The 15,816-nt window shown below is 39.9% G+C and overlaps 1 protein-coding gene and 1 long non-coding RNA gene across 19 annotated transcripts in view; one reads left to right on the top strand and one right to left on the bottom strand.

Annotated features, from left to right (window-relative positions):
- The window catches only part of LOC119487470 (neuronal cell adhesion molecule-like), a 97,856-nt gene that overhangs the window by 15,077 nt on the left and 66,963 nt on the right, over positions 1-15,816 (bottom strand). For 11 of the 18 annotated variants that reach the window (XM_037768374.1, XM_037768381.1, XM_037768365.1 and 8 more), the window contains 19 exons: positions 14,236-14,429; positions 13,738-13,860; positions 12,642-12,812; positions 12,059-12,115; positions 9,875-9,986; positions 9,575-9,759; positions 9,250-9,384; positions 8,037-8,180; positions 7,837-7,948; positions 7,592-7,758; positions 6,406-6,553; positions 6,059-6,183; positions 5,728-5,757; positions 4,855-4,956; positions 3,802-3,999; positions 2,822-2,892; positions 2,365-2,590; positions 2,123-2,238; positions 733-943 (listed from right to left, as the gene is read on the bottom strand). In XM_037768374.1, the coding sequence (XP_037624302.1) occupies positions 733-943; positions 2,123-2,238; positions 2,365-2,590; positions 2,822-2,892; positions 3,802-3,999; positions 4,855-4,956; positions 5,728-5,757; positions 6,059-6,183; positions 6,406-6,553; positions 7,592-7,758; positions 7,837-7,948; positions 8,037-8,180; positions 9,250-9,384; positions 9,575-9,759; positions 9,875-9,986; positions 12,059-12,115; positions 12,642-12,812; positions 13,738-13,860; positions 14,236-14,429 (2,627 nt within the window). The remainder of the gene's footprint in view (positions 1-732; positions 944-2,122; positions 2,239-2,364; positions 2,591-2,821; positions 2,893-3,801; positions 4,000-4,854; positions 4,957-5,727; positions 5,758-6,058; positions 6,184-6,405; positions 6,554-7,591; positions 7,759-7,836; positions 7,949-8,036; positions 8,181-9,249; positions 9,385-9,574; positions 9,760-9,874; positions 9,987-12,058; positions 12,116-12,641; positions 12,813-13,737; positions 13,861-14,235; positions 14,430-15,816) is intronic. The other 7 variants (XM_037768366.1, XM_037768377.1, XM_037768367.1 and 4 more) reach the window with 3 other exon arrangements.
- LOC119487508 lies at positions 4,391-15,463 on the top strand. The gene is made up of 3 exons (XR_005206714.1): positions 4,391-4,644; positions 11,277-11,283; positions 15,452-15,463. It is a non-coding gene; the product is annotated as an uncharacterized LOC119487508 (long non-coding RNA).

The raw sequence follows: 15,816 nt of genomic DNA, 5'->3' as shown, positions 1-15,816 counted from the left end.
TAATCCTCAATCATTCATATCCTCAATCTGTATCATCAAACATCGTTATATAAAGTGTTAACACCACCTGACAATCCAAATTGTGTTAATCTCAGTTGTAAAATAATAAAAAGAAAGAAAGAAAGAACAAAAGAACAAAAGAACGAACAAACGAAAGAAAGAGAAAGAAAGAAAGAAAGAAAAAAGAACAAAAGAATGAAAAATATGAACGAAGAAAGACAGACATGAGGACCAAAAGAAAGAAAGAAAGAAAGACAGACATGAGGACAGTAATAAAGAAAGAAAGAAAGAAAGAAAGACAGACATGAGGACAGTAATAAAGAAAGAAAGAAAGAAAGAAAAAAATAAAGAAAGACAGACATGAGGACAGTAATAAAGAAAGAAAGAAAGAAAGAAAAAAATAAAGAAAGACAGACATGAGGACAGTAATAAAGAAAGAAAGAAAGAAAGACAGACATGAGGACAGTAATAAAGAAAGAAAGAAAGAAAGAAAGAAAGAAAGACATGAGGACAGTAATAAAGAAAGAAAGAAAGAAAGACAGACATGAGGACAGTAATAAAGAAAGAAAGAAAGAAAGAAAGAAAGAAAGAAAGAAAAAAGAACAAAAGAATGAAAAATATGAACGAAGAAAGACAGACATGAGGACCAAAAGAAAGAAAGAAAGAAAGACAGACATGAGGACAGTAATAAAGAAAGAAAGAAAGAAAGAAAGAGTGCATTCCTTGTCGTACCTCCTTCGGGTGTATCAAACGTCAGGGTGTCGCTGGGTGGACCCTCTCCCTTGCCGTTAAAGACCCTGACGTGGAACGAGTAGTGGCTGAAGGGGTGCAGGCTGGGCAGCATGCCGTGGGTGTGGTTCCCACTGAAGGTCAGGATCTGCATCTGCTTCTCCTCGTGATGAGGGTTGTGTTTGTGGAGGCTGCGCTCCCTCCCGTAGTACACCTACAACATACAGTCAGTATACAGTCTGTGTTGAGCGTGAATTACCTATGTTGTGGGGACATAAATCTGTTTACAGAGTCACATTGTGGGGCCTCGCCTTCCAAATGGGGACAAAATGCACGTCCCCATAATGTAAATCATTATATGTTAGGGTGAGGACTTGGTTTAGGGTTAGGGTAAGGTTAGATTTAGGTTAAGGGTTAGAACTAGGCAAGTAGCAGTTACAGTTAGGGTTAGGGTAAGTCTCCAGGATGTTATGTCCTCAAAAGCCTGTGTTGAGTGTGTGTGTGTATTATGGTAGTCAGCGGTGGAATGTAACTGAGTTGATGGAAGTACATTTACTCAAGTACTGTACTTAAGTACAAATATGAGGTACTTGTATTTCCAGTATTCCAGTAATTTATACTTCTACTCGGCTACATTTTGGAGGCAGATATTGTATTTTTTACTTCACTACATTTATCATCTTTAGTTACTAGTTTCTTAAAAAATAAGGATTTTTGCAAACAAAACATACATAAAGAGCTTATAAAATAAAAAATAAAATACTTCCTTTTAATCATTTTAATGTATTTTATTATTATTATTATTATTATTATTATTAATAATAATAATAATAATAATAAGTATAAGAATACTAATACTAATACTACTACTAATAATAATAATAATTAGACTTTTGATGTCCTTTAATTAAACATTTCACTTAAAAACTATGAAAAAAATAAACCTACACAGCTAAAATCAGCCCACCTCATTTCCCTGTCTACACTCACACCTACAGTATATATAATATAATAATTAGAGGTTTGAACTCTTTGTTGGACAAAACAAACATAGGGAAGGTGTCACTTTGGGCTCTGGATGATTGTGACGACAATCAATCAATTAGTGGAGAAAATAATCCTCAAATTAATCCCTAATGAAAGTAATCATTAGTTGCAGTCCGATACAAAATAGTTCAAAATGAGCTCCACCTCAACCAACCACAACCGTAAAATCCTGCTTTTACATGAATGCATGAGTAATAATAATCTAATTTTACATACATACAGTACATACTTTTACTTAATGCAGGACTATTATTTGTAGTATTTTTATTTATTTTAATTTTATTAATAGTATCAGTAGGTGGGATTGGTGTACATGTTGCACGGCGTGGGCTCTTCTGTACTGTACCTTATATCCTTTGAGATGTCCTCGTATTAATTTAGAGGGCACAGGATCCCAGTGAACCTCGGCCAGAGTGCTGTTCAGCAGCATGGCCTGCACATTTTGTGGAGCTGCTACTGGCACTGTACAGTAGACAAGGAACACAACAATAGCCAGATCCATGAGGAAACATACTGAGTAAATGTTATGTTACAAAGCCCACACTCTGGTACATGGTACATTTTTTTAAAGAGTCGATCTAAACTCACAGTCCTCTCCTGAGTAGCCGTGGGCAATAGCAGGCTCCGGTCCAGCTCCATGGTCGTTCACTGCCTGAACTTTTAGCTCATATGGAACAAATGTGGGCGTTCCAGACACAACAAACTTGGAGTTGTTAGCCACAGTCACTGTGGTCCAATCACTGTCCACCGCCTTCTGCCTCCACATCACTTTATAGTGAAGCCCTGGACCGTTAGACTGGAGGCCCGTCAGCGGCTGCAGAGGAGAAAGTTTTACATTATTTTTCAATGCTGTATGTTTTCAGGAAAAGAGTGAATGTACACCATGATGTATAATATGGTTTTGGTGGATGATAAAGAGAGAAAATTAAGAATAAAGAAAGCTCATAAGACCAGGCAATAACAACACTTTTATGTTTCATGGCACTCCCTGGAGAACAATAAATGCTTCAGGATTAAAACAGATAGCTTTATACAAGTTTATTACCTTCCATGAGATTACAAGATTATCATGTTCTGTTCCAAATCCCTGTACACCTGTTGGGTTATCGTCTGGAGCTAAAATCAACAACAACAAAAAGACAATATGAAACATTGTCCCAAGGAAAACATTAAGACAATTATTTCTGTATTACAAGTTGTCTGAAAATGTATGTTTAAATATGCAAATTAGGCATTATCTTATCAAATTTGTGATAATTTGCCTAAATTTACATAAGTTTTCTAAACTTCCTGAACATTGGATAAAGTCAGGTTCAAAATTCTTATTTCATTTAGTTGACATATTAGAGTCAAAGGTTTTTACAGAGGGAGTTTTGGGTTTCTCTTTGTATCACTCCATAAATCAGAACATGCCATAAAAAAATCTAATTTCACCATGTTTTTATGAATAAATTGTTCAATAAATCAGGCTATGAATGATATATGAACAAACCCCTCTGTAAAAAAACCTTCAGAATAAAGAAAGGAATGAAATTGGAAAGTTTGATGTATGTCAGTGTTACTGAAAAAACTAATAAAGATACTTTAAAGATATGTATTGTTAATTCAATACATTTTGAAAGACACAACAGTTGCATAGGTAAAACATTTGAACTAATAGATATCACCATAAAACTTCCCCGGTTGATTACTTACATTAATGTTATGTTTAAATATGCAAATGAGGCATTATCTAATGCTAACTTTTGGTGACTTTAGGAGAAAACTACAGACGCAAATAGACAAAGTAGTAAAATAAACACCTAAATGTGTATTTTGGATATTTTCTTTCCACCAGTCTGAAAGAAGATGTTATGGAACCAAAATAGCCCAAAATCTCGTTTTTTTTTGCCTGTAGTGTCTCACCTTAAAATGTTTTCTCACAAAACAGTTCTGATTTCCAAGATTGAATCACTAGTATAGATTTGTTGATTATTTATGTACTACAGAATGAGACTCCACAAGGCCATAAGAAACTGTCTGTACCTGCAGGTTCTGTCTTAAACATCCTGGACGGGAAACTGGAGCGGCTGAAGCCCACAGCGTTGAGGGCCAGAACTCTGAAGGTGTAGTGGATGTAGGGTGACAGTTTGAGGTGAGCTGTCGTCCTGGTTCCAGGGACCTCGGTGAGATTATGCCAGTGCCCTCGGTGGTGCAGCGAGTCTTCATACTGGATCAGAAATTCTGTGACAAATAAGAAAAAGACATAACTGTTCATAACTGAGCACTTACCACACTGCCTGGCAGTATATTTGCATAACTGGAATGAATGGCCTCAAGTTATTTTTGGATACTGCAACTCAAAAAGGTTTGCTAAAATATGTGTAAATATGCTACTTCTGGCAGTGCTTTGAGGCTTAGAGGAAATTGGGGATTTAGCCATGATGAGAAGCGGTTTGAGGCATTTCAATGGACGTTTTTATGCCGTTACAGCTTGTCACATTTAGACTCCATTGTAACCAGTGATTTCAAGCTGACCTAAGCTGTTGTGCTCTGTCATTGAAGAAACTACAAACTCTCCTTCCAGGCCTATAGGGTGCCTGTGTTTTGGGGGATTTCTTTCACTTTCTTCACTGACATTTGCAGACTCCAGTTATTACCCCTAACCCTATGGCTTTTCCTCCAAAAAATATTATGATTGTGAATTAATCGTGTTAAAAATGTTGGTGGGTCCAAAATGAATGTTTTGTTTGTCTCTGTGGAAGATATCTGACGTTTCGTTCCCACTTCTAACAAGGCGTGTGAGTCAATAGTAAAACAATGTTGGTATCACGCAGTATCTCTGTGTCGTCAGCGATCAAGTTGCGAGTTAGTGTGGAAAGAAATGGTGTCTCCATCAGGCTGCATGAGAGTTAATTAGACCCTCCCTGCCTCCTCCAGGTCTACTTCTTTCAAATGACACACCACAAGTTTTTAATGTAGGCTTTCCATTTTTGTTCATATGTGAGTGTCCCTTTAAAAAACGTATGTCTACTTCACTTATCGTTATAGCAAAAACAGCTTGGATAAGGTGCATGAACACACACACTTAAGACATACTCTGAATAGGACTGTTGTGTTCATCTCCAGGAGTCCATGTGAGCTGAACGCTCCTCTTTTTCTGGTCTGTCAGCTCCAGGTCAGTCGGGGCGTCGGGTTGCTCTGTGGGAAATACAGCACAGGCAGCAACATCAGCACACAGTTACAGGTACAGGTACAGGATACGGAGGGTTCATGCCACGAGATGATGAAGCAAAATCAAAAAGGGGGTATATCTGGTTACATAAATGTGTTTCTGTGATACTAGAATCATAATAAATGAGAAGTATTTTGTTGGTTTAACCAAACACACCTTTAAGTTACTCCTCTATTCCTTCACATGTTCCTTTATGTGCCCTGTGATACACATGCAGACGCTGCATCATGCATATGAAACGACTGACGCCCAACTGAGCATCTTCCATAATCACTCTGCATGAAATAGAGTCTGGGGCTCACTAGAGAGGTTAAATTGATGCTCATGTTTTGGAATTGTAATGATAAAGTGGAACGCATGCTTGGAATAAATGAGTGATGAGGAAATGGCGCATTTGAAAAGATCCCAAGCGGTGCAACGGGGAGATGTCTGCTTTACAAATTATCTTTGCATTCATGTGTGAGTGGAAATTGCCTCCCCATTGCCTAAATGTTTCGTGTTTAATGCATTCAAACTTTTTGTACAAATGTAAAAACTTATATTTATTTAAAAGAAAAAAACACCTTACAGACAAAAACAAATAAATGCTGGACAATCAAAATGAAAAATGAAAAATGCTGTATCAAAAATGAATCTTCGAGCCACGACATGCTTCACTTGACAAAAAACATCCAACAAACAACACAAGCCGATGTCAGCCGAGCACATCCGGGTGCTCATGTGTGCTGCAGGTTTACCGTAGGCAACAGCTGGAGTTGGTGTGGCCTCTGCCAGGTCAGAGGGCAGGAGTGAAACAGGGAGTTTAGTGGTCAGTCAGCCGTAAGAAAACAAAGACTGAGATTATCTGGCTCGCTAGGATCGAATATTCATGCTGCTGACGCGATAGCTGACTAAATCCGCTCTGACCCTCTTGAGTAAACTCTCAGGAGGCAATTAACCTTGAAAGGCTGAAAGGCAATCTGTGGTTTCAGTTATTCACTTTTCTGGGAAGAGCTGAGATGGAGAGAGGTTACACTTTAATAATTTGTGAGTTTGTTTTATGAATCAGTGAAATTGAGCTGTACATACCGACAACAGTGAGCTCAGCGCTGGCTGAGTCGTGGTCCAGAGTGGTGTTCATGATGCAGGTGTACACCCCCGCATCGTTCTCCGTCACATCATTGATGGTGAGGCTGTCAGAGTCCACGATTAATCTGTAAACAAAGCGTCAATACAGACAGTTTAGCATCTGATTCTATCAAATCTTGTTTTTCTTTCCCCAGTCAAACAGTTGAGCTTGAATAAGCATCCAAGAAACAAACTTACACCACGTAACTGTACAATTTCATTAAAGGTAAGATTGCTAATTAGATACTGGCTAGATCCATTACAAGTAATGTAGAGAGACAACAAACACATCTCCAGACATCTCTGACCTCTCATCATCGGGCAGCTCTCCGTCGTCTTTGAGCCAGGTCATGGTGGGGATGAGCGAGGGGTCGTGTTTCACCTTACACTCAAACACCACAGGCCGGCCCCTCTGGACCACTTTGTACTCCGGCTGCTTCAGGATTCGGGTGGGATCTGATCGGAAGGGGAGAAGATTCAGTTTGCATTTACTATAATCAAAGAATCAAAGCAATAAGTCTAAACCAGGGGAACAAACATATAACATGCAGAGGTGGGACCAAGTCATTGTTTTGCAAGTCACAAGTAAGTCTCAAGTCAAGACTGACCTAAACTTTGAGTTTCGAGTCCTAAACAAGTAATAAAGCGCACTTCACCAAATGTAATGCCATTTGTGTCTCCATCTGTAATTTTCGACCCACACGTTTTGCATACTGCAATTTGTTTTTTGTTGACCACCACATAGGTTTTGTATGTGGATGAAATTATGTTTGGTATAATTTTTTCCAACTGGCGTTCAGTAACGTAACATAAGTTCTTCATGGTTTTCTCCTGCAACTTGATTGGATGCTGTCAGATTGTTTTAAACAAAGTGGACCTGGGGAATTAAGTGTCGACTTGCTGCGAATGAACAGCGTTAACGTTAGTTGATTTAGGAAATGAAGGGACATGAATTGATTCGTGGCAAATTATATAATATACATCTTAATCTTTGGGCTTGGGGGGAGGATAGTATTTTCAAGTCAAAAGGCTCAAGTCCAAGTGAAGTCACGAGTCACTGGTGTTAAAGTCCCAGTCGAGTTGCAAGTTTTTTATTTTTATTTTATCAAGTCAAGTCTAAAGTCATCAAATTTGTGACTTGAGTCTGACTCAAGTCCAAGTCATGTGACTCGAGTCCACACCTGATACCATGTGTTTGGAATAGGGCTTGACTTCAAAAGGTTAATATTAGGGCTGCAACTATTCATTTTCAATAATTTTTTATTTACTTTTTTGTGAATCTTCTTGAAATTTCTTTCCGTTAATTATTGTTTTCTTGATGGGTCTTTTAAAAAGAGAGGTCAGTCCTGTCATATCTTCTCTGATAAATGCATCAGCAATTATGACGCCCATTGATTGTAAACAAAATTCACCCAAAGAATCATTGTGAGGTGATTCTTTTCCTGTTTTTAGTCTACTCTGGACTGTTTTTCTTCAGTTCAGAAACACTCTCACCTTTGACCTCCAGACGGACGTGATTCTCGAAGATACCGAGGGAGTTTCTGGCCACGCAGGTGTATTCGCCACTATTGTGGGCTTGAGCTATGTGGATCTCTAAAGTCCCGTTGTCGTGCAGGATGTAAGGGTCTCCATCCAGGGTGCTGGACCGACTGTCTTTGAACCTGAGACAGAGAGGCAGCCGCTTTGAGCTTTTGAAGAAACACAAAACACTTTCCTCTGTTAAAAGTTCATTAACTCACCATGTAATTTTCGGGATGGGTGACCCGAAGGAGGCGCAGTCTATCAGGGCCAGGTGGTTTTTGATGACCTGGTAGACTTTGTTGGCTGGTGTCAGCACTCTGGGCGGCTCCGCTGCAGCAATTATCACCATGTTATTACACTATGGAAATCAATGCAAAACAGCATTCTAATACAAATGGATCTTGTGTAATGAACTTACAGAGCACATTGACAAAGGCGTTGGACAGGAGGTAACCGTAGTCATTGGAGACGTTACACTGGTACACGGCGCTGGATCCAGTCTGCACAACAGTGAAGATGATGGTGTCGTCCTCCACCTTCCTGCTGAGATCCTTCGGGGAATCTGTTCATGGATAACAGGGGTTACAGACGAAACTCTTTGAATTCTGGATGAATCTTGTAGAGAAGATATTTCCTCATTTAAATCCTAATTTTGGTCTTTTTAGATTGTATTTTATTTGATTGAAGTTCTCTGAAGTTATGGCGGCTCAGTGTTGAAGTAGTAGTTCAACATTCTGGGAAAAATTGCCAATTCGCTTTTTTGTCAAGTTAAAGCAGACAATTCATGTCTGTGCGCTAAATATGAAGCTGGTTCCTAGGGGTGGGAGAAAAAAAATTATACAGCATAGTATCAGAATATTTTGCATGGCAATATTGAATCGACGTACACCAAGTACTGATCTTTTATTATATAAAGTATTAACCTTTTAACACTCCGACGGTTGCTATTCTGTCTTTCAAAGGCTGGAGCTTTAAAGCTAGAATGAAGACACTGTTATCATATGAAACTAGAAAACCTAAGGAAACCATTTTTATCAAACATGTCATGCTAGCTTGTCGGGGAGAACACTAAATAATGCTCCAAATTTATGCCAAAAAACTGGCATGGCCAACCTCATGTGACCAAAAAACAACGGTTTGTGAGAATCAATGTCTGAATTAATTTAAATTATATATTACGCCTAGCAATGTGAAATGTTATACTTACAGTTAAATTGAAACATTATTGATGTTACAGAGCTGTCCGTCAACGTCTGTTATGAACGTTGTCGTCACTACCGCATTGTATTTTGGGATATTTATGCTGCTGTAATGTCCAGCGTTGCATACTGTAATATTTCACCAGAAATAATATGCAATTCCCGTACTATTGGTTTCACATTCACACTAAGGTTTCAGACATACTAAAATATCTCACATACTGTTTTAGCGTACTAAATAGCGTGTTAGTATGGAATTTCAGATGCGACCAAATTAAACACTAATGCAACTGAGAAGTTTGGCTTATTTGTATTTACAAAACCGTAATTTGAAAACAAAAATCCTGTCTCAAATAATGAAATTAAACAATTCTCAGTTTATATAAAAAATGAAAGAGGCCATAAAGACAGTGAGTTTCAGGTTGCACTCACTCTCTATGGGGATGCCGTTCATAGCCCAGTTGACGGAGGGCTTGGGCGTGCCACTGGCCCTGCAGGTCAGCACGCCGTTTTCTCCTGGAGCTAGGACAAGATTCCTGGGGGCGCCAGTGATCCAATATGGAGCAGCTGAAAATAGAACAGAACGCAGCAGAAGGCTGGAGAATTAATCACCGAAACACACTGCACTGTTGGCATCTGTGCATAAATCAATTATGAGATGGAGAGAGAATGAAGAGACAGAAAGAAAGATCGACTGTGTCGCCAGACGACGAACGGATGGCCTGATGGGACACTATGCGCTTCATCACAGACGCACCTTTGACCGTGACGTGGATGGTGTGGTGCACCAAGCCATGCCGGTTCTTGGCGATGCAGCGGTAATCTCCTGCGTCAGATTCGGACACGTTCACAATGCGTAGGGTCTTATTGTAGTGCAGGAAAGATGTGCGCTTGGTGGGGAGGTCGCCGCTCACTTTGTTCCAGTTGATTCCAGGGGTGGGCCTGGATTCAAGGAGAGAGAGAGAGAGAGAGAGACAAAGACGAGTGATGATGACACTTGAGCAGGTGGGCACTTGAGGCTTTCAGGGCTGAAGTAATGGCAGATTCTTTCACTTACAGTCCTTCGGCAATACACTCCATCTCCAGCACCTGTCCTCTCAACACCATCTTGGAGCTGGTGGGACCAGATGGGATGAGGAAGGTCGGCCTCCTCTCATCCGCTGGGTCTTCTATAGTTGCACATAGATTCACAAAGAAAACCATTAACCATCTCTTCTGCATACATCCATAACAGAGTGTAGATCAAGGCCCTAGCCAGGCCCTTCACATTCACAATCCTTTCTTCTCTGTACTCTGTGGTACAATGAAACCTCTCTTCTACAATGCACGGGCACTGAGCCACTTCATTACACACCACATTCTCATATTTTATGGTTAGATGTAAATTTTATTGTCATGTTGAGTTTTATTGCTTTCTGTGGGTGTTTATAGCCAATTAATCCCCCTCCGGGGTTATAATGAAGGCTAAAACTAATCTAATATAGCATTAGAGACATGAAGATCTGCTTTCTGCTACTGAATTTGTAAAGAAGTAATCTGCTAAACTAATAATAAAAAAGTCAGACTGAATGTTTATGATGATGATAAATTAACACCCTGGCATGTGAGCAGTTTGATGAGAAACTGCTTGCATGTTTCGGGTTAGACATGTTTAGACAAAGAGAAAAAGATCTTTTGAGCAATGAGAAGTGAAGTGAGGTGAAAATGATGATCGGTGAGAGAGAGATTAACAACTAGGAGCGCTCTAAAATTAGGAAGGGCAGCGGGGAAGGAGTGATTTTGAGAATGAAGATTGCAGCTGGCTGTTTGACAGAGGAAAGGCCAACACAAGGGATAATTTAAACATATCTGCAACGATTATTTTCATTGTTGATTATTTTTTTGATTAATCGATTAGTTGTTTGGTCTATAAAATGTTAGAAAAAGGTGAAAAAAATGTCGATCACTGTTTTCCAAAGTCCAAGATGACATCCTCAAATGTCTTGTTTTGTCCACAACTTAAAGATATTCAGTTAACTGTCATAGAGGAGTAAATAAACCAGAAAATATTCACATTTAAGAAGCTGGAGAAAGCTCAGAGAATTTATTTAATTTAATTTAATAGTTGCAGCTCTACCTATCTATACTTTAAGGAGCAAATTCATTGTTTATCATCAATCAGATTACATTTTTAATATGTTTGAATAAGGGCTGTCAAAGTTAACGCAATATCGTTTTAACGCCACTAATTTCTTTAACTCATTAACGCAATCAATCTTCCGGAGGTTGAACCGGTAGAGTGAATATACTGGCATCATATGAAATTAGAAAACCTACGGAATCCATTAGTACCAGCATATTAGTTTGTCGCAAAGGAGGCTAAATAACGCTATGAAGTTATGCTAAATTTTGGCGAGGAAAAACCAGCATGGCCATTTTCAGAGGGGTCCCTTGACCTCTGACCTCAAGATATGTGAAAGAAAATGGGTTCTATGGGTACCCACGAGTCTCCCCTTTACAGACATGCCCACTTTATGATAATCACATGCAGTTTTGGGCAAATCATAGTCAAGTCCGCACACTGACACACTGACAGCTGTTGTTGCCTGTTGGGCTTGAGTTTGCCATGTTATGATTTGAGCATATTTTTGATGCTAAATGCAGTACCTGTGAGGGTTTCTGGACAAAATTTGTCATTGTTTTATGTTGTTAATTGATTTCCAATAATAAATATATACATACATTTGCATAAAGCAAGCATATATGCCCACTCCCATGTTTATAAGAGTATTAAATCTCCCTTTAAGGTACATTTTGAACATATAAAAAATGTACGATTAATTTGCGATTAAATATTTCAATCGATTGACAGCCCTAGTTTTTAGTTAAAAATGTAGCTTTCAAAGATGCACAGATGTCGTTACATGTCCAAGTTACACAATCAGCTCAGCCGATACTGGAAGCATCATGCAGTGCTGGTTTAATAGGAGGAAGTGAATAGTTATCAGAAGGGTTTTGATTGGATAGAGCAGGAGTGGCAGAGGGATAGAGAATTAACACATTGTATTTAGGGGTTAGTGGGTGACAGCTACAGTTCAGAGCTCTATGTTTAGGGGTAAACACTAGAGGGTGCCAGATGTCACCCCTAAATAAATCAGTGAGCTTGTGATGTTGGGCAGGAGGGTTAGTGTTAGTGGGTAAAAGCCAGCGTTCGGAGCTCTAGGTTGAGGGAGGGTAAACACTAGGGGGTGCCAAAACTCACCACTAAATAAATCAGTGTCATTGTAAAAAGCTGCCATTGTGTCATTGATTGCATCCACTGTAAAACAACAGAGAAATCAAACACGCAAAAATCATCATTCACATGGAGAAAAAAAACTTAACATGAGAGTGTTCAGAATTAAAACAAAACTTTAAAATGACTCAGAGATGAGGAATGATCGCCATAACAATCTTGTGGGGACAAGAAATGTCAATTACACTGAAAGAGAGCCGTCTTTGTTGTTGGTGGAGAGCGCGTATAACAGAACGTCTCACACAAGTCATAAAATGAACGCCTGCCTGGCAGATAGCGCTGGGAGCCATGAAAGCTCTGACAATATGTCTTTTCAGTGGGATGACGACCGCTGGCGTCTCTGAGGATGGCATCAGATAGGAAACGCCGTGTCCCTCCTACGCAGACATGCTAGCACATACTACTGTGAATGAACTGCCTCTCATGCGGACACATTACACATTACACACAAACTCACACTCATCTCAGTCATACTAGCTCATTACACCTACATCTGACATCCTGTATCTTGGTTTCTCCTCCTCACGCACACACACACAGTCAGACTTACGGTTGAGGACCTTGACGGTGATGGGTTGTTTCTGCTGGATGGTTTGTGTGTACGGGAAGCGGGCGTAACAGATGTAGTCGTTCCGGGAATCCTCTCGGAGCACATTAGAGAAGTAAAGGTCTCCGTTCAGGGACTGGGACACCCTGCTGCTCTGAGGCAGCCGCTGGAAATCTGAAATGCACAGCACATTTAAGAATTTGAAGAGCACAGCAACACATGCTACTGTAGATATTTGGGTATGGTCTTTAAGTTTTCTTCTTTGTCTTTCTACCAAAGAAATAGTCCCTATTGACAGCGTGTTCTGTGGATTATCCAAAGTAACTCGGACACTGTTTCTGAAAAGAGGCATAAATATCAAAACCTAGACAAGTTAAACTAAAACTAGATATTTTTAGTTTATTCTTGACCTCAACACAAGGTCCATTCATGAGCTGAACTTTCAACTGAATCACACGACAAATCTGCATCTGGCAAACGGTACCGCGGCCTCAAGGCCCAGACCAGCAGGCTGCGGTACTGCTTCTTTCATAACGCAACAAGACTTATGAACAAAGGACACTAAGAACCTGTTGCATGTCTGTCTGAGACTCTCACACACACACACACACACACTGACGTAACTGTGCAAACACAAACATGCAAACAACGGCAAACATATTTGCACATTTACATACACTTGAATCTTGAAAATTACTACTAAAGGTAAGAGAGCATATTCTTTTTTTTGTAATTTGTGTGAACTGACCCTTTAAAATGAACACATTTAATGAGTCAAGTAATAATTAACTAATTAAGTGTGATAATTAGTGTAACTGCATTTAAACTCCTAGCTCTCTGTAACAAACAGGGCAAGTGATGGTCACAGTTGTTTATATTAATCACATTAATGTCTAAATAATGTATATGAAAGGGGCATGTTTATTTTAAGGAACACTGATGAGGATTCTTTGAGAGCAGACACATCATTTTGTCAGACGGACACATATCCGAGATTTCCGGACCGACCTGGGCCCACGGAAAAAACAGCAGCAGTGTGTTATTATAATGTGTTCATGTATGCAGTTAAAAAATGATCTTCCATGACTGAAGCGCTCACTGTTGTCCATCCAGAATATGATGGGAGGAGGCAGGCCAGCTGGGGGTCGACACGGCAGCACCAAGGACACGCCCTCCTGAACAACGCTCGGCTTGATTTTCTCCTTCGACCACAAGGGGGACCCTGCCGGTGGAAGAAGGATACACACTTCAGTGGATGAGGTGTCTTTTAACTTGACATTAACCATGGGTTGCTATTGGACTGTCGCTGACATGATGACAGGGGTGACGAGGCAGAATGAGAGGGATGATGCCTAACTGGATAATAACAGGAGAAATACAAAGGGATATTCGCTACTGTTCTACTGTTACATCCTGCAAAGTAAAACATGCTGCTCTCTACATGCAACCTTTACCTGTCAGAAGTGCTCTTAAGATGTAAATTGCAACTTAATTGTTAGAAAAAGAAAAAAAGAATGATGTGAGATATGCGTGACATTACGAAAATGGAAGAAGAGAGAAATGAAATGATGGAAATGATAATCTGCAGTGCACTTACTGGACTGTTGTACGACTATGTTGTTGGAAACAGCAGTTCCATGTTTGTTCCTTGCCGTGCACTGGTACACGCTCTCGTAATGCTCGGCCTTCGCTCTGCTGATGTCCACCTCCATGGTCCCAGAGTGGGGCTTCATGGTCACGTTGGGGTCCTGGTCGATGTCAAAGTGGGTCCCATTTCTGGTCCAAGAGAAACTGGAGGGGAAAACAGACCAGCATCACAGCAGTGTAGCTACTATCACTGATAATAAATTGTGTTGTGATAATCTGGTGAAGTGTACAGACACCACACTGTATTATAGTACAGGCTTAAGGAGGCACTGAGAAAAGGTTAGACACATGTTTACTTTAGGTTAGGATAATACGTATATAAAAATGGACGACATGACAGCTCCCCAAAAGTGAAGCCAAAACATCTTGATCGCCCCCTGGTGGCTGGCTGCAGTATATGTCATAAAGCCCGCCTCCTCCTCTTTAGCGGATGGGACATGGACCAAACTACAAAGTCAAAGTACACATCAAATAGATTTTTCCCAAAGATGGTTTCTGTCATTTTAGGTAGTTTTTATCATGCTGGTGTCTGTTCAAGTGTTCATTTTTCTGTTAAGTTTGGTTTTAATTATTTATTTGATGCTACAAAAGTGGGTAAGACGTCGTGATTGACAGCTGAAGTAGTCGAAGCCGGAGATGTAACTTTAACTTTCCATAACTGTCGCGACTCTGGGTAATAGAACATGTGTCAATTTGATCATAAATGTGTTTATAGAGTTATTATGGTTAGTGTTATGTCTTTCTAGCAAAACAGCTACCGTGGTGCTAACGTAGCAGCTAAGTGGCTCAAGCTAGCATGCGCCCGTGCTCGGCTCGGGCGGGTGTGTGGGCGGGACCTCGATACCGCGGCTCCAGCCGCCCGATCACTACTGCGCAGACTCTGGCTCCAAATGACGTCAAAAACTCAAGATAGCAGCTCCCCTATCCAGAATATTTTTGGCTTCACTTTTGTACAGTGGGAGGAAGTGGAGACGCGTCGCACATCTTTATATACAGTCTATGGTTAGGATAGACAAATAGCTTAAACATTGTGTGTGTGTGTGCTCTTGTGCTCTTCTCACTGGTTTGAAGTAATGTTCAGTTGCAGAAAGGGGATCAGAGTTTAGCAACATTTGAATCAAAGCCATCAAATCTGATCAAACCCACATGGTCATGAAGCTGATTAGCTGAGTTTGACTGTAAACTTCTAAAAAAATTTTTTTTTTACTTCAACTTTGATTCAATATGTTTAAGAGAAATTCTTATGATTTAAATTCAAGTTTTCAGGGGCTTTAAAAGAGCATTTCAACTGATTCAAACTTTTTTGCACTTGCCGGGTTTCAAACTTCTTCAAACGGGTGTTTGAAGTTTACATAACTCTTGGTTTCGGGGTTAAGGTTATGTTAGGGTAAACTGAAGATTCAGGGCTAAGACATTTATTTTTGTCAATGAAGGTCCTCGCAAGTACAGAAGTACAAACGTGTGTGTGCATGCAGTGTTGGTACCAGCAAATTAATTAGGTGTTACAATGAGGTAGATAAAGGAAAGAGGA

This window comes from Sebastes umbrosus, chromosome 4 (assembly GCF_015220745.1).
Source record: "Sebastes umbrosus isolate fSebUmb1 chromosome 4, fSebUmb1.pri, whole genome shotgun sequence".
NCBI classification, from domain to species: Eukaryota; Metazoa; Chordata; class Actinopteri; order Perciformes; family Sebastidae; genus Sebastes; species Sebastes umbrosus.
This window is presented reverse-complemented; position numbering and strand designations above follow the sequence as displayed.